Source organism: Protomyctophum parallelum (assembly GCF_964188405.1).
Source record: "Protomyctophum parallelum genome assembly, chromosome: 5".
Lineage (NCBI taxonomy): Eukaryota > Metazoa > Chordata > Actinopteri > Myctophiformes > Myctophidae > Protomyctophum > Protomyctophum parallelum.
This window is the reverse complement of record NC_139702.1, coordinates 43,671,730-43,695,304: the sequence shown is the minus strand read 5'-3', so window position 1 is coordinate 43,695,304 and position 23,575 is coordinate 43,671,730. Positions and strand designations below refer to the sequence as shown.

The 23,575-nt window shown below is 42.0% G+C and overlaps 1 protein-coding gene across 1 annotated transcript in view; it reads right to left on the bottom strand.

The window, feature by feature from the left end:
- Nucleotides 1-1,333: 1,333 nt before the first annotated feature.
- The window catches only part of ugt8 (UDP glycosyltransferase 8), a 34,411-nt gene continuing 12,169 nt past the window's right edge, over nt 1,334-23,575 (bottom strand). The window contains exons 3-6 of the mRNA XM_083764689.1: nt 17,002-17,144; nt 10,114-10,190; nt 7,056-7,275; nt 1,334-5,238 (exon numbers count right to left, since the gene is read on the bottom strand). Of these exons, the coding sequence (XP_083620815.1) occupies nt 4,803-5,238; nt 7,056-7,275; nt 10,114-10,190; nt 17,002-17,144 (876 nt within the window). The 3' untranslated portion in view covers nt 1,334-4,802. The remainder of the gene's footprint in view (nt 5,239-7,055; nt 7,276-10,113; nt 10,191-17,001; nt 17,145-23,575) is intronic.

Below are 23,575 nucleotides of genomic sequence, written 5' to 3'. Positions count from 1 at the left end.
TCTTTTATATTATTCATGTCCAATATTAAAAGAATCTACAAAAATTAACACAAGCACCATGACCCTAAGATTTCCTTAGCATGCCATGAGAGAGATACATAGGGCATAGGCTAGTATTAAAAAACGCCCCAACAGCCAAGCATAGCTCTTTCTGTACTCACAAAAAAACAAACAAATGGCACACAACATTTCTCCCTGGAAATAAAAACGTCTGGGTTTCCGAGGCTACACAAAATAAGAACAAACAAGAAACTCAGAATAGAAATTAAATTGACACTACTATATCTGTACAGTATGTGGATTGAATGATGGAAGCATCTTTCAGTCACTGCAGAGGCAGAGTGAGATGAAGCACTACAGGCCGTGAGGCATTTAATCTCATTATTATTATATATCTTTTTCCAGTGGGTGCTTCACACTTTCTCTCTACTGTTTAAGTGCACGGTGCATGCTGATGGTGCCACTTTTACTGAAGCCAACAGATCAGCTAGGCCACTATATAGAACCCCACCTCGCCTACAGGAATACCAGGAACATGCAGACAAGAGTGCTGTTATTATAAATAATACACCCAACAACAACAATATAATCACTTTTTATGTACAGTGGATGTTTGCAAACCCATCCTATTGTTCAACTTTTGTTCAATGTAGTTTTTCAATGTGACTATTATGTATCGATGCAAAGTGAAAAAAAATTCTCAATCAACTATTTGGCGAAACACATACTTTCCACTGTTCAATGACGTAACTGTATTGCAATTAATTTGAATCGCGTTCAATTCCACAAACACAAGTGAATGAGCAGGTCCTCCAAAAGGACCGTACGTCTCAAACTCGGTTTAATATATAGGCTTCAGACTTCAGAGGGTCTAAATTATGGGATTCTCTGACTTTTCATCTATGGGAGTTGTCTTATCACCAATTCAAGAAGGTTCTAAAATCACTTTTTCCTAAAATTATTTCCCATTGTGGTCTGCCAAATTAACCTGGTGTCCATTCAATATGTTCCCTAGAGGTTTACCGTTTTGTGACTTTTACTGTTACTATTGTGATTTGTTCTGCTGTTTTCTTCTGTTATATTGTCCATTTTGTTTATTTCTCTAGCCTATATATCATGTCTAATGTTGTATTATCTGTCTGCATATACAATGTTGATGTAATTTTTTTATCCTATTAATGTACAAATATTCCTGGAGAATGCCAGTTCTCAAGCCCCTGAAGGACATTCTCCTTCACATGTTTTATTGACTGTGTATAACTTTTAAATATTCTTGTGCAAGTGAAAATAAAACAATACCTCAACACATGACAAATATACGGTAAAACAAATGTCCAATGCAAATATGCAAACAAAATATGTAATGTTTATTTAGCATTAGTAGTTTTGTTTGTTTTACATTATTGTATTTACAACATGGACACACATGACGGGACAATTGAGGAGATTTTTTTTTTACTTTTTAAATAAAAGTATATGAAAAAAGGAGCACTTCTGCAAGAAAGACAGAAAGGCGACAAAGAGACAGTCATGGAGAGAGAGTGAAGACAACAGAATAGAGAGGAGAGGACATTACAGGGACAATGCACGAGTCAGCATTTTGTCCTTTTATACTGCATTTCCCCCTCTCTCTTTTCTGTAAAGTGTCTGAGTATCGAGAAAAGCGCTTCTTAAATACAATGACTAATTATAACGTCTATAATTTAGAAGAAGGCCTTTTGGGTTGATGCTCAAACACACATAAATGATGAGATGAGATATATGAGACAACCGCAATACATAAAGAAGATGAGGCTAGGCTACCATGATAACTACACTAATGTTAATACTGAAATCATACAAAAAACAAAGTCCTTTATTGACAAAGTTCGTTTAACTTTTTTCCTTTGTCGCCGTTCCCTGGTCATAGCTTGTGTGTCGCCTGTAGCCCGTTACCATAAAGAAGTGTTGAAGTTGTTTGGTGATAATGACGAAGAAGATGGAAATGATGTTGATGATGATGATGATGATTAAGATTCAAGTATATAGTCTTAGTTCATGGCAGGGCTAGGATCGGAAGACTCACAGTTAGCTCACAGAGAAAAAGCAAAGATTTTGTCGATTCTTTCGTCGTGTTTCATAAAAGAAGCTTCAACGTTTCATCGTTAAATTTGTGGGTTGGTTGGTTTTTGAAGTTCGCCTCCCAATGCTGATTGGTTAAAACAAATCATTTACTTTGTTTACTTTACATTTGTGTTTCTCTCTCGTGTGGATTTTTTAGTAACAGTGCAACATTTTCTTTGCTCGGACATCTGCAATTTGCAGCTGCCAATTCCAAGCGTAATCATTATGACAAAAAACAATGGAAGATAACATCCGCAAAAAAATAATTTGAAATATTTTTGTTTTGTAAAATCAACTCTGGACATAGAAACCGTCCGACAGGCTGATTCACATAATGTATCATTGACCATAATTCACAAAGTGTTGTGAGAAAACCCCAGTGTGAATTCTCATGGAGTTAGTGAAGTTGAGGAAAGGTGGAGGAAAGCTGAGAAAACTAATAAAGGCAACCTCAGTCTTGCTGAAATAACCTCCGTCTGAACATAAGGTGAAACTTGCCATTGCATGACTCCTTGGAATGCTTTTTAATAATTATTAGCACAGCCACACACTCATGATAACGACAACCTGGCAGGGCCAAAGCATTGTCGATATACCCTGGTATTCCGGCCTAAATCTGCTCAATGACTTAAGCACACGCAAGACAGTCCACACACATGCACACCAGTAATCACGCTTTCAGTATACGGAAATATTTCCTTTAAAAAAGGGTGATAATTATGCAGAAACTGCACCAGTCACATTCAAAATTAAGTATACACTATAGGCCTGCTTAGTGTGTATAGCGTAAAGAAAACCGTTACGGTTGGTTGCTTCCTTGACAAGTTTAATACCCGGTAGCTGAGAAGCCAAAAGGGTTTCTAAATGAAGGTACGTACTGTATATTATGACCGGTTTGCTCCTCATCTTCGACTGTCATTAATGGACAACTATTCATCTCAAATACGAACGAGAACATGAATCATACTGGGAGGGAGGGATGCAGTGGGAAGCAAGAGATGTGGCAAAAGAAATCTTTCAATCGATACTCATATGAGGGATAAGTATATAAGGGAGGCACGGCCCATATGGGGGGGATTCACAAGGCACTGCCAACCACTAAACCCCAACTGAGCTGGTCCCACATTGACCTCAGCTCGCTGTTAAAAGTAGGAAGGAAGTTCCCCGATTGACTGTAGTGTAGGCAATGTTTGGAAATGTGAAATGGAAGAGGTTTTGACGTAGAAAATAATTAGAGGTTGACCGATACCGATATCTTTTAGAGAACAGGAAGGCCGACGAGCCGATAATGGCCAATATCATTGGCAATACATAGCTGATAAGCTACATATTTACCGATTTATAGAGACGGAATAAAGTCAGTCTTTACAACACTACTTGAGTGTCATAGTCAATAGTTCTGATCTAGATCGGACAACCGGTATCCCTAGTCTACACAGTGAGCATTTTGGGGGAAAACATGTAATGGTTGGAGCAGAACAGGTTTGAAACCACACATCTTTATCGACATCTTCTTCATCAACAAATTAGGCGGTGTCGGAAGCAGCAGATTATTGATTCTACAGGCAGCTAATAGTGATAGACGTACAGTCTACTATATTGCCGGTAGATGAAATGGATGAATCTGTCCTAGACTCCTATTGAAGCCTTGTTTTTCTTTTCAAGCGATTCTGATATGGTATGAAATGTACAGGTATGTATCAGTCAACTGGATGTATATTGGATATACCTCGGTACGTTATATTTGTGCATTTATTACGTACATTATGGACAGAACAACATCATTTGTTTAAAAAAAAGAAGGGAGTGTGCGTGTGTAATAATTAAATCACAATAACCGAGATAAATGAAATAATAAATTAAGAATAAGCCATGCTAAATTGTCCATCATTAAAATACCTTTTGTACAGTAATAAATAGACTTGTCCTCTATTTACAGTTTACTATAGGCACTTGGGTGACACAGTGCCGTTGCTTGCCATCAAAAGCATCAGCTTCTAAATTAAAACATTCTTTAACATTATGTGCTTATTTTGTTCAAGGAAAACGGATTGGCATTCAGAGAGAGAGAGAGAGAGAGAGAGAGAGAGAGAGAAGAAGAAGCACATGTGAAATCAATGTTCTCTAATGCGTTTTTCCTGCTTGCATTTCTTTTTTTAGTTTTTTTTTAAGTTTTTTTCTTTTTCTTTGTCTTTTTAAATGGTTTGGTGTCCTTGTTGTTGTAACTGCTTCTGTTAGATGTTGCATTTCATTAAAACTCCCCTCGGCACACACACATACACACACTTGCAAATACACACACACAGGTTCTGACCGACTGAGCACCCAATCCCGTAAAAAAAAAGCCTAATTCATTATTTTGTTGCACGACGACGCCTTGTTGTTGCGGCAACGTTACGCCGGGTCACAAATAACTGCTTTTCCAAGCGATGAAACGCAACGCCGTAGTCAGTGCAACAACGCATGAATTAGGCTTCATTTTCTGACATCCATGATGCATTGCGTTTCCTCTGGGTTTGCTGTTGCTATAGCAGTTGCCTGTAGACGTAACCTAGGATCAGATCTCCTTCTGTCGTTGACGAGTTTCATCCTTTTATCAAAAAAAACACTAAACTGAACCTAGATCAGAGTCTAAAAGGACAACGTCCTCCTCCTTCTCCCTCCCCCGGCCATTTTTTTCTTCTTCTTTTTTTTTACACTTAATTCGTTTTCTTCTCTTTTACCAGGGAGCCGTTGCGGTTGTGCTTCCCATTGGCCAGGCTGCTGCTGCTGTTGTCACTATGGCAGTGTCCATTGGCCATGCTATCGTCATCCCTAGAGGCCGCGGCGGCAGTGACCACCTCGCCCCCCGCCGCCGCTGCTCTCCTCTGGCCCCCTCCGGGGGCGACCTTCGACCTCAACAACAACCGTCCTATCCGGTGGAGGGTGAAGAGCGTCAGGGCCATGGCGGCGGCCACGACGGCCACCACGTCCAGCAGGAAGTACTGGTATGTGGACACCTCGTAGACGGCGGAGCGCAGGTGGCCGGCTCCGTGGTGACGCAGGATGTAGCTGATCCAGTAGACGGCCCTGGTCACCGGGTGGCCCGGCTGGTCCTTGTGGATGGTGGACAGGACAAGGGCCCGCTGGCGGTACCTAGAGGAAGGAACACACCAATGAGAGCTTTAAGAAACCTTTTTCATTATCAAGGCTCAATATTTTATTCAGCGTTTGAGCCACAGAGCAACTGTCTGATGAGATTTAGCCTTGCAGGCCCCAGAACTAGACTATAGTAGACTTCTTGTAAATTAAGTAAGGCAGACGTTTAACAATAATGTAATTCTTGAGAGCGTAAAATGAAACCAAATGGACCCGTACGGGTCCATTTGGTTTAATTTTATGCTCTCAAGAGTTAAGGTTCTAATAAGGTTCTAATAATCCATCATTTAGCTGGGGACCACCTGGAACCCGGGGCCAAGGATGCCCCAAAAGGTAGATTGTGACCTACAGGTAAATCACAAAGGCTGTACAGGTATAGACCACATGACATGGCCCTAAAAATAATATAATTATAATTAAATAATAGTCAGTTCAAACCCACAATGCAATACTGTTTTCAAGAGTGTTGCACATAAAAGTCAGTAGCATTACAAAGTTATACAAAACAGTATTCATTTCATTTTTCCCCTCTATTTTCCATTCCGAGAGTGTTTTTCCAATGCCCCTTCAGGTCAAACTTTAAACTATTTTCAGGATATATATATATTTTTTGGTGGGTAGATCTTGTTGAGCCGGTCATTTTGAAAGTAGCTCTCAAGTAGTAGTAGTGTGTGTGTGTGTGTGTGTGTGTGTGTGTGTGTGTGTGTGTGTGTGTGTGTGTGTGTGTGTGTGTGTGTGTGTGTGTGTGTGTGTGTGTGTGTGTGTGTGTGTGTGTGTGTGTGTGTGTGTGTGTGTGTGTGTGTGTGTGTGTGTGTGTGTGTGTGTGTGTGTGTGTGTGTGTGTGTGTGTGTGGCTTGCTGGTCCCTGTTTTGGGGAAACTCCAGCATGTGATGCCACAAGTCGTCACTAGATGGCAATGATATCCAAAAACAGAACAAACTCTGTGCAGCACATTGTGGCTGAATCTCACACAAAGTGAAGTGTGAACCTGTACAATTCTATGGTGTGTGTGTATCGTGTGTGTATAAGTGTGTGTGTGTGTGTGTGTGTGTGTGTGTGTGTGTGTGTGTGTGTGTGTGTGTGTGTGTGTGTGTGTGTGTGTGTGTGTGCGCGCGCGTGGTTTTCTTTTTTAATCAGTGGTCCGGGGACCACCTGTGGTCCTTGAGGGGGTTCCAGGTGGTCCCCGGCCAAATTATGGAGAGTTAGTAACCAAATGGACCCCTAGAGATCCTGAACTCTTGAGAGTGTAAAATGAGATGTTTCATGTTACGCTCTCAAGACTTACATTATTGTTAAACATCTGCATTCCTTAATTTACAAGAAGTCTACACAATTAGGGAATGTAGATGAATTGTTATTTTGATCGTTTGCCAACGAAATATTCAAAGTTCAAGGTCTGAGGCTAAATCTCATCAAATGGTGGGCCCTTGATACAAAAAGGGCCTATAGAAGGCCTATAGAAGCCCAACCTGTGGAGTTTGCATGTTCTCCCCATTTCCCTATGCCTAGGGTCCTGTAGGTACCCTCACAAAAAGCATGCAGTAATCCTGGTTTCTAAACTGCCTCCCCCTGGCCAGCCTGATGGAGGGGAAAGTAACTGGTTGGAATAACGTGTTCCTTCCACGCATTACGTCCAACCAGGGAAACTCCCCCCTGTCAGGTGTAAAGGAGCGACTTGGACACTCATGCATGAAGGAAGCATGAGTTCAAGTCCGTTGCTCTCCCCAGGTTGGCGGAGGGCCCAGGATCACATTAGATAATTGACACTAGGGGTGAAAAATGGGTTACAAAATCGTGGGATAAAAAAGTCCAACCTGCTCTCTTGGATGATGCTGGTCAAGGCGGTGTAGAGGTCTTCTTCGGTCATGGTCTTCCAGTGCAGCATGATGCCCATGCCCTTGGCGGCCACGCGGGTCATTGTGTCGTAGTGGTCTCCGAAGAGGGGCACGCCCACCACCGGCACACCGTGGTACATGGCCTCGTAGATGCTGTTCAGGCCACCGTGGCTCAGGAAGGCCCGGGTGTTGGCGTGGCCTGTATATGGGAGAACAATTATTTTACAGGGCAAACCCACTGATGAAAACTAACTGGAAACTAAGCTGTGATGACCAAAACTAAGACTAAATATACTGACAATTTCGACGACAAATAAAAACTAGAATAAAATGTTAGGAAGGGACTAGTGGACAAGAGATCCAGTATAAGTCATTTTACACCTTTTTTGAGTGGTGCAACCACTCCTACATCCAGCTTGCAATGTCCGTGTACCTGTGTACCTGTGTACCTGTGTACCTGTGAACCTGTAACTATGAGCACGAGTATGTGACTTATTTATACCAGTAGGGGGCGCCAGAAACAGAGAGAGGGTAGGTGCTGTGTCTCTAATGAGAGAGAGAGAGAGAGAGAGAGAGAGAGAGGGGGGGGGGGGGTGAATTGCACCACTCAGTTCACACGTGTGTGATTTTTTTTTACACTACAAGCTCACAACGCGCTGCGACGCGTTGTGAGCTTGTAGATCGGCTATTTTCAGCAAGTGTAAAAACAGTCATTTATGACGGCATCAAGGCCCACCAAAATACATTTTAGTCGACTAAATCAACTGTAGACTGTAATTCAACTTTCGTCTAAAGTCTTATGATATTTAGTCGACTAAAACTAGACTAAACACTAAAACATTCCAGGTGACTAAAATGTGATTGAAACTAAATTAAAACTATTGAAGAGACTATGACTAAAACTAAAATCAAATTTTGCTGCCAAAAACAACAATGTTACAGGGAAATGAAAAAGAAAGGAATATCCGCACTCTCTTGAGTATAGTTTCTTATGAACATATATATATTTTTAATGAGCACACAGTGCTCATTAAAGCGTACCTAGGGAAACGGTCGGACGCGTTTCGGCACGTCGGCCTTCCTCAGCAGAGTATGTCTGACAAAAGGTGAGATATATATAGGCTAGCGAAGGCGACAGATCACAGCTGGGTCCCATGAGTGAAATCAATTCACCCACAGTTCATACAATGTTTGCAATCATTTTCACATTCAATATTAAACAGTATTTTTCATATTTTACAATTTTAAGTACCATAATTCCAACTCCTAATGGTTTTTGTTAAGAATTACAGGGCAACTATGAACCAGATAATAACAACAACGATGCCCCACAGTATATCTCCTAACTCTGTACTTAGCATACTTCCTACTAGCCATTAACAAACCTCACATAGATAAATAAATAAAATCACTCCCGTGTGAAGTAAGGGGCGCTCTTATCATCGTACATCATCAGGGCGTAAAATAGGCATTATGAAAGTAATGTACTAGGTGTTATTACCTAACTTGAGTAAAGTGATCAATGCCATTTGGCTATTCTGAGTGGCCAAAAAGCATTGATCACGCCTCCAGGTCTTTAGTTTACTCAAGTTAGGTAATAAGACCTGGTACTTAAGACAAAATACAGGCAAAATACAGCCCTATGACGTAAGATTCTCCATTCATTGCCTGGAATGGGATTGAATTGTGTAGGACAAAAATACTGATTTGCTCAGACACATATTTATATGGCGTAAATTCTCCATCCATTGTCAATGGGCTAGCGCCCCTCAAAAATCACACCCGTTTGAAGTGAAGGGCGCTCTTATCGTCATAAGTCATCATACATCATCTCATTCTCTGGCCAATTCTCATTCTCTTCAATGTTTGTGTTTACACACTTTTGTCTTCAATGTTTGTGTTTACACAGACCCTTAAAGCTGGACATAGGAGTGGCTAATGCCTCTCAGAAATGTCTTTACACCTGCTAGCTAGGCAAACAAAATCTATGTGTGTACAATTTACAATGATATATCCTACCTGTAGGCATTTTATGAGCAACTTAGTGCAAGATCAGAGTAAATGGCATGTCCCTTTCCTTAGTGAACAAAAATACACATAAAGCAAGATCTACAAAGTAGCATGTCGATCTAAATAACAACATGTGAAGTTTGTGACCAAGTATTAACTCACATGTACCGAATCTATCAAAAATAGACAACAAGAAGTGAATGGAAAGAATGATACGAGGAATGTTATGGGGTGAGGATTCAGGAAGAGTTTAAAAGAAAGGTGAGTTTTCACTTTTCAGACTGTGGTGAAAACCGGGGACTGCCTCAGTGTGTGTAGGTGTCTGTGAATCATTGACTCGTTCAATAAGTGATGTATTACATGTTCTTCTTGGTCACATGTTACATGTTCATCTACACAAAATGCCCAACGCATTTACTACTACAGCTGCTGTGAGTGTCAAATAGAACAGTTAGTTCATCAGCTCAACCCACAGCAGGTTGCTGGTGTTGTTGTTATTGTTGTTTTATTTAGAAGTAATTCCCCCCCAAAAAAACAATATGTCCACTTATTACACACGCCATGAAGCCTGGCTTGAATTCATGGAGATTCTTTAATTAGTTTTGTCACATTCCTAGCCACTAATCTGATGATGTCTCCTTTGAAACTATATGGTAGGAGACTATGATCAGGTCATCGTCACTGGTCTTCAAACTATGGGCTTTTGGAATGTGACAAAAACAACATGAATCCAAGGCTTCGTGGCACATGTACTTGATAGAAAATTAGTCTTATTTTGGGGGTGAACTACTCCATTAACCATAGACGTCGATCCTGCACGTGCCTTCTCGCTCGGGCACCCAGGACACACGACGAGCACCCATACAGACGGGGCACCCAGGTGTTTTTGGCATTTTTTTGTACTTTGATTGTTATGTTGTTTGGTATTTTTAGTTTTATATACTTTGTACTTTCTACTTTGTACACCAGTAATATAAGCCGGTATGACAGTTTGCAAGACGGCCATTGTGTTTCTGTCAGGACTTACCCAACAGGTCATTCTGAGGCATCCATTCAACAAGCTTGGTGTTATTGCCCAGGTTACTAGGACGAACTCCAGAGAACCTACAACACAGAGATGGAGGGAGAGAGACAGAGGGGGAGAGAGAGATAGAGAGGGGGGTGGGGGAGAGAGAGAGAGGGTACAGACAGACAAAGACAGATAGAAAGACCACGGTTAAAAATCGTTCATTCGTTTAATCCAACTATTTCTATAGAACAAGACATCAGATGCATCTCCAAGCGTTGAACGCACGTTGAACACGTGGTCATTAAATAAATGTTTTTTTTCCCTGTTATTTTTTCACCGAAACGTCATCATTGATGTTCATTGCAATGCCATTGGTCACAGAGGCTGAAATTCACACAAATTAAAAATCTCTGGAATCTTTGAACAATTTTTAACCTATGACCTTTGACCTTTAACCCTGATAAAAGTAAGTAAAATAACTGTAATATATGTTTTTTTTGTGATCATTAGAATGTCTAGAACATGTTTTATTTATTATTGTGAAAGATATCCCCCAAATGTAAAATTTTAATTTATTAAATTTGCAAATAACTTTTAACTTTATTCATTTCCTCTGATAATTCCTAGTAGAAATGTCTTTTTTGCAAGTAGAAATATATCCGGTTCTTACAGGGATAATCCTAAATGGTGGTGGTCTCCGGACCACTGGTTGAAAACCACCATATTAAGACTATAAAGCCGTAATATTGGGATGCACACGCAGATTAGACACACCAAGAGACCAAAATGCGGAAACAACGGTCCAACATGCGGACCGGTCGAACATGCGCTGCTCCGTGCTTGCGGTTAGGTTTAGGTTAGGGTTTGAGGTAGGTTGTCGGTCTAATGACAGTAATATTAGCACCAGTAGTATATGTGGTTGTAGAAGTAGCCTTGAGAACAAACTGTTCCCATGGCATGAGGCCAATAGGTCAGGAGACGATCTCCTATTTCCTTGGCGTGAGGCAGATTGATGTACAAGTACACCCCCTGCACATGAATGACGTTAGTATGTCATTAGGTACTTATACCCCCCCCAATTTCAACCCTTGTTGCTGAATGCAATTGTCATACAATGTCATACATCGGTGGTTTTCAATCAAGGTCCATTATTTCTTCGACAGTGTCCATGGACACCTCTGACGTTTATAACAATCGGCCTCTGTCCAGAGCCCGGGAAGAGGCCTTTTGTGGCGGTTCTGGACAACCGTGGGTCCGACCGACTCAAGGCTGGACACTGCACCCCCTGTGGTGGTGTGACTGTGGAACACATGTGTTGAAGTTGAAGTCGCTGGGACGAACGGTTCTCAGGTTACGTGGATTACAGATGCACGTACAGAGCACTTATAGATACTAGAGATCAAAGCCTACAATTCCATTCGGGGTAAAACTAGCCATTGTTAACACAGTGTTCAACATGAACGCACCAAGCAGATCACTGGTCTGCTGCCCCAACAACAACAACACACACGTGTCCTTGTGTGCTCCACATCCGGTACGAAAATCGTAGCCGTTTTAATATCTCCACAGGATGAGCCCTTATAGTTTCTCCGGTATGTTGTGGTGGACAAAACAGACCACGCACACAAGAAGATAAATCTCAAAGCCTATATAGTGTCAGTACATGTATATACAGTATACTGTAGTCGTCGTGTACTGATCCCAACAAGGACAATCCGGTTTCAAAGAAGTTTCAAATCCAGTGTTATTTGAACCCCAAAGATGTAAAAATGGACCTGTGGTAGGAGGATTGATTCATTTCTATACCCTCAAGAGTTACATTTATACAATGGATTTTCTAACCCTGGTTAACCATACATGGAGAAGACTGGATCATCACCTAGATCTGCATATATGGAGCCGGCCAGCAACTCTACATCCGACCTCAAACCCTTAGATCTGCATATATGGAGCTGACCTGTTATGTTGATCTGACCTCATCAAACCCTGTACACTCAAGACACGCTCCATATAGGGCCAGTACAGAATTCATTCCAAATGTTGATGATCTGACCCCCCATGCCAAAGCGCCAGTGCTCGCCCAGCAGTCTGCTGTCACCCAAGCGGATGCGTGCTCGCAACCTTACCCTTTTTAGCACGTACAAAAGTGCACAGAGGCAAGAGAGAGAGAGAGACTCAAAGCTTTTTTCCAGTGCAGGCGGCACCACACAATACATCTGTATGCATACATTACTTCCCCCATCTATCCCTCTGTCGGTTTCTCCTCCTTTTAACCAAAATTCTCTTATCTCCCGTTCTCTTCAACAAAGCAACTATTCACTGTGTCCAGTCAAAGCCAACATTGACTCACTGATAATCAATGACACGATTCTCTTAGCTTTTAGTCTCTCTCGCTCCCTTTAGCCGGGCTCGAAGACCTGCGAGAGCCAACCAAAGCCAGACTGAACACAGACCTTCCTTTTTAGGGTGTCCATGATGGGGTGATGGGCTGCAGGACTGTGATCACATGATTTAAGGTTAAAGGTTATTTAAGGTTAATCGACCTCAGTCCTAAACAGGTAAAATTTTAACCCGTTTAGGACTGAGGTCGATTTTCAAGATTAAAAAAAAAATAGCAGATGTACAAGCTCGTAGCGTGGCACTCGGTGCCGCTCTATGAGCTTATAGATCTGCTATTTTTCAATGGTTAAAGTAATGCTTAAAACACGAAAAGGGGTTCCCGTCCTGAATGGGTACATTTCTCACCTTATGCTCTCACTAAACCTGCCTGCATCTTGTATCTGTAGGATCCCCACATTGAGCATTTCTGCTGAGTGCTGACAGCCTATACTAGGTGTAATTTAAGGACAAAGCAAAAGGAATGCTTTTGTTACCATTTTGTTTACCTCGTCTTCTTCCTTCCATTCATGGGTCACATACTGTACCTTGGCCTTATGTTGCCAATGATATACTGTAGCCAGATTAGGCGTTAGTGCAAGGATAGTCTTGCAGCAGCCAGACGATAAGATGAATATCAACGTTGACATCTTCTGCACTGTATTGTATTGTATTGTATTGTATTGTATTGTATTGTATTGTATTGTATTGTATTGTATTGTATTGTATTGTATTGTATTGTATTGTATTGTATTGTACTCCACTATATTCTGCCTTGTGAAGCACTTTGGTACAATGAGAGTTGTTTTTAAATGTGCTATATAAATACATTTGATTTGATTTGATTTGATTTAAAGTAAGAAGTGCTGAATCAACTGCATTGCCCATTCTATTCCTCAAATATCTTCGGAAACATTTTACGAAAAGAGATATTTTGTAAACATGTTTGTTTACATTCCAAGATGCATTGCTGACAGGATGATTGGAATTTCTTCTTTTTGGGGGGCATACAGGTACTGTATATGTCCCCAATATGACCATAGATACCTGTATTTCCCCAAAGTGTGAAAAACACACCCTTCATCTCAGCTCGTCTTCAAAGGTCAAACATGACAATTTAAGGAACCTTTCACCCATTTTCAACATAAAGTACAGTATCTTCACCTCACTAATGATCCTTATGGATCCATTTCTGTCCATCCAGTCTGTGTCACAGATTAGACCAAACCTGCCTACCAGTGACATCACCGATGGGCATTTCAAACAAGATTCTGGCCTAATTCAACCTGACAGCGAGTCGCAGGTTCGATTCCCGAGCCTGACGCCCGTTGCTGCGTGTCACTCTCTGTCTCTCCCCATTTCCCAACGATGATGTCATTGGTACACGCACACACACACACACACACACACACACACACACACACACACACACACACACACACACACACACACACACACACACACACACACACACACACAGTGATGACATCCTTGCAAATGTTGTCAAATGGATCTCAAGCACACGCACACGCACACGCACACACACACACACACACACACACACACACACACACACACACACACACACTAAGGGTTAATGAATAACAGATCCGTGGAAACAGTGCGAGGGATTCCCAACATTCCCAACGAGACACTGGTCTCTCTCTCTCTCTCTCTCTCTCTCTTTCTCTCTTTGTATTATGTGTTTTTAACCTATGCATTGTTTATTGCCGTGGTCAGGTGGGGTTGTATAGTGACATGTTAACCACATGCTATCGCCGTTAATTATTGTCTCCGCCAGGTCAAAGTCGTGGCCTTAGTACCAGGCCGAGGAAGAAATGCCGCCCTTTTCAAATCGTCCGGTTATAGAGGGTATATGCATGTGACATCATCATCATACCTCGAAGTTAGGCGGGAAGTCCGGGAACGCCTACTGAGTGGCAAAAACCTACATTACTTTACTACTGAGTGGCAAAAACCTACATTACTTTACTACTGAGTGGCAAAAACCTACATTACTTTACTACTGAGTGGCAAAAACCTACATTACTTTACTACTGAGTGGCAAAAACCTACATTACTTTACTACTGAGTGGCAAAAACCTACATTACTTTACTACTGAGTGGCAAAAACCTACATTACTTTACTACTGAGTGGCAAAAAACCTATATTGCTTTCTGGCCTTGATAGCCCATACATACTGTACATAAAGTAACCTATATTGCTTTCTGGCCTTGATAGCCCATACATACTGTACATAAAGTAACCTACATTGCTTTCTGGCCTTGATAGCCCATACATACTGTACATAAAGTAACCTACAGTGCTTTCTGGCCTTGATAGCCCATACATACTGTACATAAAGTAACCTACATTGCTTTCTGGCCTTGATAGCCCATACATACTGTATCCAAACAGAACAGTCCTATCTGATTGCATTAATTAACCCATTCAGGACGGGAACACCCTTTTGGTGTTTTAAGCATTATGTTATACTTTAGCTATTGAAAAATAGCAGATCTACGAGCTCATAGCGCTCGGTGCCGTTGTCACTTGTCCGTTGGACAAGTGACTCTTGGTTTCATGTTTTCTGTATAGGACATGTAATGCACGTCCTCCATTCCTGGTGACGAGCCAAACTGTAAAGACAGATAACGTAGAAGAAAACAAGGGCTCGCAACTCACTTTGATGCTCCAGAAAACTTGTATTCAGCGACACTGCAGCGCACGACATACAACGTTTACACTATTAAGTCTTTTTCAAGTATAAGTGAGATGACTATAGGCAATGACATCATGTATACAGAGTGTGTATACAATGCAACAACATTGTCTGACATTATTATGGATGGGACTGATCTAGGACTGTGTATTTGGAATACCCGAAATGTATGTAAGGTCACAGACATTTTATGGAGTTGCTACAGCATATGTTTAGGAGGAAGACTACGCTTAGTTTCAAGATAAGATCGCTGGTTACTTCCACTACCTATTTCATGCTAATTCCATTCCAAGGCCTTCCTCAGGTATCAAGCACAAACCAACTCCACCATAGTCACAGGTTAACTCCACCATTTACCTACTCATGGTAACTGATCTTGGCTCCACCCTCGCCACTCACCGAAGGCCTCGCTGCCATGGCAACTGTCAAGCTTTCCGCTGTATCTCTGCCCTCGCTCCAGTAAGGGGAGAGTATATATATGCCCGTTTGTTTCACCCGTCACTTTGTACATTGTATCTCGTCCCCCTCCCTCCCTCCCTCCCATTTCTTGTACTCACATTTGTTGTCTAGTTTCAGGTTCCTCGGCCTTCTACCTTTCATACGCATCTAATCTCTAACATTCCCTTTTCATGTTCCTTTGTTCTTTTCTAAATAAATGTTAAAGGAGAATTCCATGCTAGAAGGCTTTCTTACCTTTATTTGTAGTTGTTACGTCCCCACCAAAGAGGTCCAGGTGTTATATTGTGCAAAAGTGCATTATTGGCTATTTCCCCTAATATAAGCCCTCAATGGAGTTTGGGTTTTTGTGCTAATACGCATATTTCCAACGAAATAAGTAGTAAAGTGTGCCGCTTGGGATACTATTTACATTATGAAGAGAGGATATGTACGATGGAAATAAGCAAATTTGCACAACACCAATGCCCCATTCAATTCAATGCAATTCAATTCAATTCATTGAGGGCTTATATTAGGGGAAATAGCCAATAATGCGCTTTTCCACAAAATAACACCTGGACCTCTTTGGTGGGGACGTAACAACTACAAATAAAGGTAAGAAAGCCTTCTATCATGTTAAACGATGTTTGATTGAATGCGTGGTCTGTACTAGTGAAAGGGCTATTAACTTGTAAAATGAGAATATTCATCTAATATTCAAAGTAAACATGTATTCACCGAAACCAACTTAGTTGATTTAAAATTATGTATTTGTGTGCTCGTGCTCCGGACAAGTGAATGGGAAATGTACTTCCAACCACCTTCATTGAATGTACTGACAGAGTCAACAGTCTGTCTCGAGAGACTACAATTAAACAGATTAATTCCCAAAAGTTTAACATTAAAATATGTTGGACTAGATTAATTGAAAATTCGATGCAATCACTATTACTCGTTATGAGCTTGTAATGTAGATCTGCTATTTTTCATTAGCTAAAGTTTAACATAACCCTTAAAACACCAAAAGGGGTTCCCGTCCTGAATGGGTTAAATGATAAAAGAAAAAGGCCATTGTTGGAAATGTCATTGAAGTTCAACCTTGACTTACAGGTAGTGCACAAACGAATCATTATGAAAATCTGCACATTTGCATGATCATTATGTGACCAACGTTCTCTCTAATATTTCATCGGGCTGAGCGAGCACTCAACCCCCCCGAGCGGTGCTTCAGCAACAGTGTGCGTGCGTGTGTGCGTGCCACATAATAATGCACATTCCGGGCACGTGCGCGTCCACACATTACAGGGAACCTTGTCTGTGACTAAGTGACTATGAATGAGTGACAGACAGTGACGAGTGCATACCGTACCTCCAGACCACGTGCTGGGGGAGTCTGGCCAAGGCTCCGGCCAGCTTGTGAGCGATGTCATGTGACAGGTACTTGACCCCAGCTCCAAATGACACCACAACGAAGCCATGCTCCGCCGTGTCGTTGACCCACGTCTCAAATTCCTGTCGGGGAAACGGAGGGAAAAGAGAGATATGTTTCAAGCTTATCAAACAAATTACAGCTAACTTTGACCCTCTCTGAATGCATATCCGACCGAAATTTGCCTCAGTGTCGTCACCAACTTCCCGGTGGCTTCATCAGCAGGGGTCTATTGACTTTATGCAGAACGCTGCCATCTTGCCGTGGTGCAAGGTGCTCACTACTGTAGAACTTCCCATTGACAGCCCATTCATCCAAACAGAAAAGTCCTATCTGATTGTATTAAACAACATTAAACTCACCAACATAGTAGCTGAACGGAAAGCTTGAATTATCCTCTTTCTATCTGAAAAGTGTTTGTTTCATAAAAGAATCCACTGTAGACTTGTTATGAGCTACTTCCTGTCAAGAAATTCCTTGCAGGTCCATTTCTTTCTAAGTATTGGAGTTTGGAAGCACTAGTTTTTAATAAAGCAACCTCCTGCTGCCTGCTGCATTATGTGCAAATTCAAAACAGGTGGTACGCAGGGCTGTGATATCCAACGAGCACACCCAAATTCGGACACCTGCACAGAATTTCTTGACAGGAAGTAGCTCATAACATGTCTATGGTGGATTTTTAAGAAGCAAAAACTTTACAGATTGAAAGAGGATAATTCAAGCTTTTCGTACGGCTGCAATGTTGGTGAGTTTGACGTTGTTTAATACAATCAGATAGGACTTTTCTGTTTGGATGAATGGGCCGTCAATGGGAAGTTGCACCTAGTTAGCACCTTGCTGGCAAGCTGGCAGCGGTGTGCTTAAGGTCAATACTAGCTCATCTAGAATGAATGTCCAAACACCACAACAACACAAACATGTCATAAACTGTCCAAAAAATGTGTCAAGTTCCATTAATATGAAGTTTTATAATACTAAAGAATTGTCCTGATATGAGCAGAAAGGGACTTAATATAAACTCCATCCTTTCCTATAATAAAAAGGTTGAATGAGCCCTCCGTTGACTCCATCACCAGAGCCATCTAATAGAAGAGTTGCGATGTTGAGGGGGCAGAAACCCAGTGCTCATGTTGAGGGGGCAGAAACCCAGTGCTCATGTTGATGGGGCAGAAACCCAGTGCTCATGTTGAGGGGGCAGAAACCCAGTGCTCATGTTGAGGGGGCAGAAACCCAGTGCTCATGTTGAGGGGGCAGAAACCACGTGCTCATGTTGAGGGGGCAGAAACCCAGTGCTCATGTTGAGGGGGCAGAAACCCAGTGCTCATGTTGAGGGTGCAGAAACCCAGTGCTCATGTTGAGGGGGCAGAAACCCAGTGCTCATGTTGAGGGGACAGAAACCAAGTGCTCATGTTGAGCTATTTTAAGCATGTGTGCAACATGACAACTGTTTTAAAGTATTGTACAGTAACAACTAAAGTCTCTTTAATATGTTTTACTATTACTACAAAACAATTTAAAATAAAAGGTATTTCAGATCATTAAAGCTGTCCAATGCATTTCTGCCTACTTCCGGTCCAGGACTTGACCCAGTTGGTTGACCCCACGCTCAATGCATAGTCTATGTAGGAGAGCCGCCATTGGACTGAAGCCCCATGGAGTGAACGCAGTTTGCGTAACTCTTGTCTATATCTAAGGCTCTGTCCATCACATGTTAGTGTGGTTGTCATGGTTTGTTATCTGCCTCATAGCCAGGCATCATAAAGGTTTACAGCCAGTATTAAAGACCATAACATATAGGCTTATCTCTGTCTCTCTGCGATGATTCATCACACGCCATAAATAAATATAGGTCGGATTAACTTAGATAAACATGAGAACATCCATCCAGCTCATAAGCAAACAGTGTCTTTACAAAACAAATGGGCGGCTGACATGTTGCACAACTGTATAAAGCACTTATATGATTAATTGTGTATAGTTGTTTTACTTTAATTTATTTATTTAAACTTTATCCAGTAAAAAAAACACATTGAGACCGAGTCTCTTTTGCGAGTGGGAACTGGCCAAGCGGCAGAAACAAAACGACACTTCAATGCTACATCGTACATGTGACCAAATTACAATTACACAACAGCTAAATAATGACAATACCTCAAGAAACCTATACAATGTATACAACAAATCTCCAATAATGATGATAATGCTGTAGAGCCTACAATGTGACGTCATTTGAGGTTCGGGGGGGGGGGCGGGTACCGTCCTAAAGTCGGCTCTTCGGTGCTACTGAAATTTTCTGACGAGCCGAAATCATTTCGGCACTACAGCGCCTAAAATAGGAGTATGAATCGGCCCTAACAGTAACCGGGCGGCAAACATTGTGCACAGAGATAATTACACAATGTACATTATAATTTGGTCTTTTATTATTATTATTAGAGCAAATTAATCAATCATTGCATCAACTTTACAGATCACTCTACAGATGGAAACGTGTTGACTAACAAAAAGCAAAAAGCAAATTAAAACGAAGTCTACCAGCTTTCAATGCAACTATGCTGCGAGGTGACCAGAGGTCATTTCCAATTCAACTGCCCTCATATACATTATATATATTATTCACAATCAGCATAATATTGCACTCTGTTGTTGTGCTCAACCTTTAGACTGCTGCGCTGCATTTGGTTTCAAAATGAACCTTATGAACTGCTCCATAAAACTCCTTGAACAAAGTCAAACACCCAATGACTTTGAACAAGAGGGAAAACTCAAGCGAAACTCTTTCAATAGAAAGGATTTTCTCATGACAACAATACAAAGTAAACGAGAGAGTTTGAGCCAAAAAAGGTTTTAACACTGAAATGTTCTGAAAGTCTTGCTCCAAATGGTGCGATGTGCAGATTGTGCACCTTCTCCGTTGCTCTGTGAAATCCAATCGGCTGTAAACTTTAATTAAACTGTAAACTTTAGTGAGTGCTTTTTGTAAAAATCACTCACTGGTAACATCTTTTTCAACAGACTGACTTTATATCAAAATTAATTGTGTTGAAGATGTAGACGCATATATACTGCATAACTGCAACATGGACAACATAATGTCTATTATCAGTGTGATAAGAAATACCATATTTTAATGAATGTTTGATGTGTGTCTATTCTGCTTATTCTTACTTCTAAATATAGCCAAATGCCAATTGTGTTATAATTATAAATACAATTATTATTATTATTATTAGTATAAATTCAAATAAATAACACATTGAAAATGCAAACTTTGAACAGGCTTAGCTCATGAACCGTCAGCAATAAAATGTCGATACGCATATGCGGCACATGCCAAACAACTTGCAGCTATATTTATTATCGTTATTATTATTAGTATTATTATCATTATCAGTATTATTATATTGCTTATTGAGATCACTGATTACTGTGATTAATTTGTATTATGCGTAATTACCTTATCAACTACGTGAACTTAGAACCCATAGAATAGATAATATGCTAATTTGATTGATCAAATATCAAATACGGTAGCACTCCATCGTAGCATAACAGAAGCTAGTGTATCAGCACAAAGAAAAGTCCTTAAACCACATTTAGACGTTGTTTTTGCTGAGTGTCACGTCGGCCTCACTGCCCAACACTGAGGCAGTGGAAATTAGGAATATTTCAAGCATTGGAAAGTTATGACAATAGTGAACTATTAGTCTCCTCTCCTAATAGTCTCCTCCTCCTGAAGGAATGTTGAGCATGTTAACCCAGCATGTCGGTCAGCAAAAAGCCTTGCTCACTTAGCTGATGGGGGGGGGGGCATGATTCCAAACATCATGAGAAACAGAGGACTCACTGTTGGTGTGCGTGCGTGCGTGCGTGCGTGCGTGCGTGCGTGCGTGCGTGCGTGCGTGCGTGCGTGCGTGCTTGCGTGCGTGCGTGTATGCGTGTATGTGTGTACATGCTAGTGTTCGTGCGTGTGGAATGCGCTACATAGTATACGTTCATGTTTCTGACACAAACCATTTATGGGTGTGCGATGCATGCAATGCATACGTACTAGACTGCGTACAAGATACATACATGTCATGCGTGCAATGAATATTGTAAACGTCAAAAGAAGTCTCATTTTAGAACGGTGGGAGAAGGAACACTCACTAATGCGGCATTCTTATGGGATCAGGCAAGCGTAATAGATGGCAAACCGGAAGTCATTTTAGTGGACGGGAGCATGACGCTAAACGGAACAGCAGCCAGAACCGGCGGCGCTAACGGCAGACGGCATCAATGTTTTTGCCGTCTTTTTTACAGTTCCGTGCCGTCCAGCAGGTTTTTGCTGTTGGTGTGAATGCCCATGTGAATGCGGCATTTGAAGGGCGACGGGAGGGGCCGCCATATTTGAGTGATGGAAAGGCGGAGGACAAGGAGGAGGTGGGGGGGAGGGGGAGAATGGTCCAGCTGCGGCAAATCAGGCTCTGGCCCTGGCACAGAGCGGCCTCAGTGGACACACTGGCTCCCCTGTGTCCCAGGCCGCATGCAGCGCGGCCCTATACTGTCCCCACAACGCAGCCTCAGTGTCCCCATAAAGGAGTCTCAGTGTCCCCGGAGCCCGACGGGGGAAACAATGGCCTCGTTCTCCTTCCACTTCCATTATGACCCCCTCCGCCCCCCATGCGACACAATGCTGCCCATTGGCCGGAGTGGCATTCCAAAGCCCCCCGCAGTAGATACCGCGGGCCCTCGTCTCCGTGCAAACAAACGGACTTAAACCTCCCCCCCTTCTCGCCACACGCCTCTGTCCCTTCTTCTTCTTGTTCGTGACTCGACCTCCCTCCTCCCCCCTATATGCTTTGCCTCCATTCAACCCCGAGACCCAGGCCAGCCTGACTGACCCCCAGACAGGACGAGTTAAAAACCCAGGGCATCATCCATAATTATAGTGCTTCCTGTTGATGCGACTCCAGAACAGAGAAAGAGAGAGACCGAGTGTCTGAAATCACTCCCCTACACACTATAGAGCAGTGGTCTTCAACCCTTTTCATATCATGGGGACCACCTGGAACCCCCTCAAGGACCACTGGTTGAAAACTGCTGCTATAGAGTGTCGCAGTCTAAGCCTCGTACAAAGCCAACAGCCGAGTTGACAAATCATGACAATAAACCAGTTCTAGTTATTTGCTCGGCCCAAACAAATGTGTTTATTGTCACGATTTGTCAACTCGGCTGTTGGCTTTGTCCGAGGCTTACAGGTCTTTAAATAAATATGTTTTGAAAAGTCTATGGAAAAATTTATGGGGAATTAGTCCTTCGCTAAGCCCCTCCCCAACCCGTCCTTGTCCAATAGGCACGTTAGCAGCGAGAAGACAGGGCAAGCTGTCCTTCTCCCCCATAGAGATGCATGTTAAATGACGGGATTTCTCCATATAAACAATCAGTTGTCTTCTAAATCTAGCCAACCAGGCCTGCAGTAGGCTATGCACTGGACAAATTTGCATGACATTTAAATAAACTAGAAATACGAGGAAATGACAGTGGGAGAAATCAACGGTAAGACTACGGTCATTAGTGTTATTGACATTACCTGGGTGGGTCATTCGTGTTAACTTTCCCGACGTTAAGCTGTGTATGTGATACTATGTGTTCAACACCACAGCCATGCAAAATAACATTGACAGCTATGAGGTGGGCGAAAGCTTGACCTGCATAGCCAGGGGTGCACACAAGCGGTGCGTCAGTGCGAGTGTTTGGTGTTGGAGTGTTTGGTGCGCGGTAGATCAAAGGCATGGAGGCGCATTTGCGCACCAGCTGAGAGACAGGGATTTATTAGAGAATGCTGACAGGCATTCAAAAGGAACTCAAATGAGATGTTAACGTCCTGTAAGAAGACTTAGAAATAAAACTAGTGTTGACTAATCATTACAAGCTTATTTTGATGAGGCAGTTTCTGCACAGAAAGTCCGTTTCACTTGTAAACAAGCTACGATGGATGAAAACAAGCTACGATGGATGAGCTGTCAAAGTGCTAGTCGCTAAACCACGTTAGCGACCATGTTTACAATATGAACACTGTCACTTAGACAATGTAGGTTACACACGCTGGAATTAAACATGGAATCTGCAGGCAGCATTAGGTGAGTATTTCATTGTATATGTGTTGGAGAACAAGTGTTGTGTTGGAGAAGCAAGAACACATTGGATAAAGAAAGAGAGAGCAAAGAATCACATGCAAAAAAATCAACACTTAAATTTAAATGAGGTATAGGTTTGTGGAGGATGTTGAGGAAGGAAGAACATACGTAGGAGGGATACGTCAATGGATAAATGCGACATGTGTGTGTGTGTGTGTGTGTGTGTGTGTGTGTGTGTGTGTGCGCGCGTGCACGCGTGCGTGCTGACAATGAGGTCCGACAGACATGTAGTAGCCAAGGCATTGTGAATGAGACAAGAGGTGGATTGATTCCATCCATGAAAAACCACCATTCTCCAGCAGGGCTACCGCCAGCTTTCCCTGCAATGGACTCAT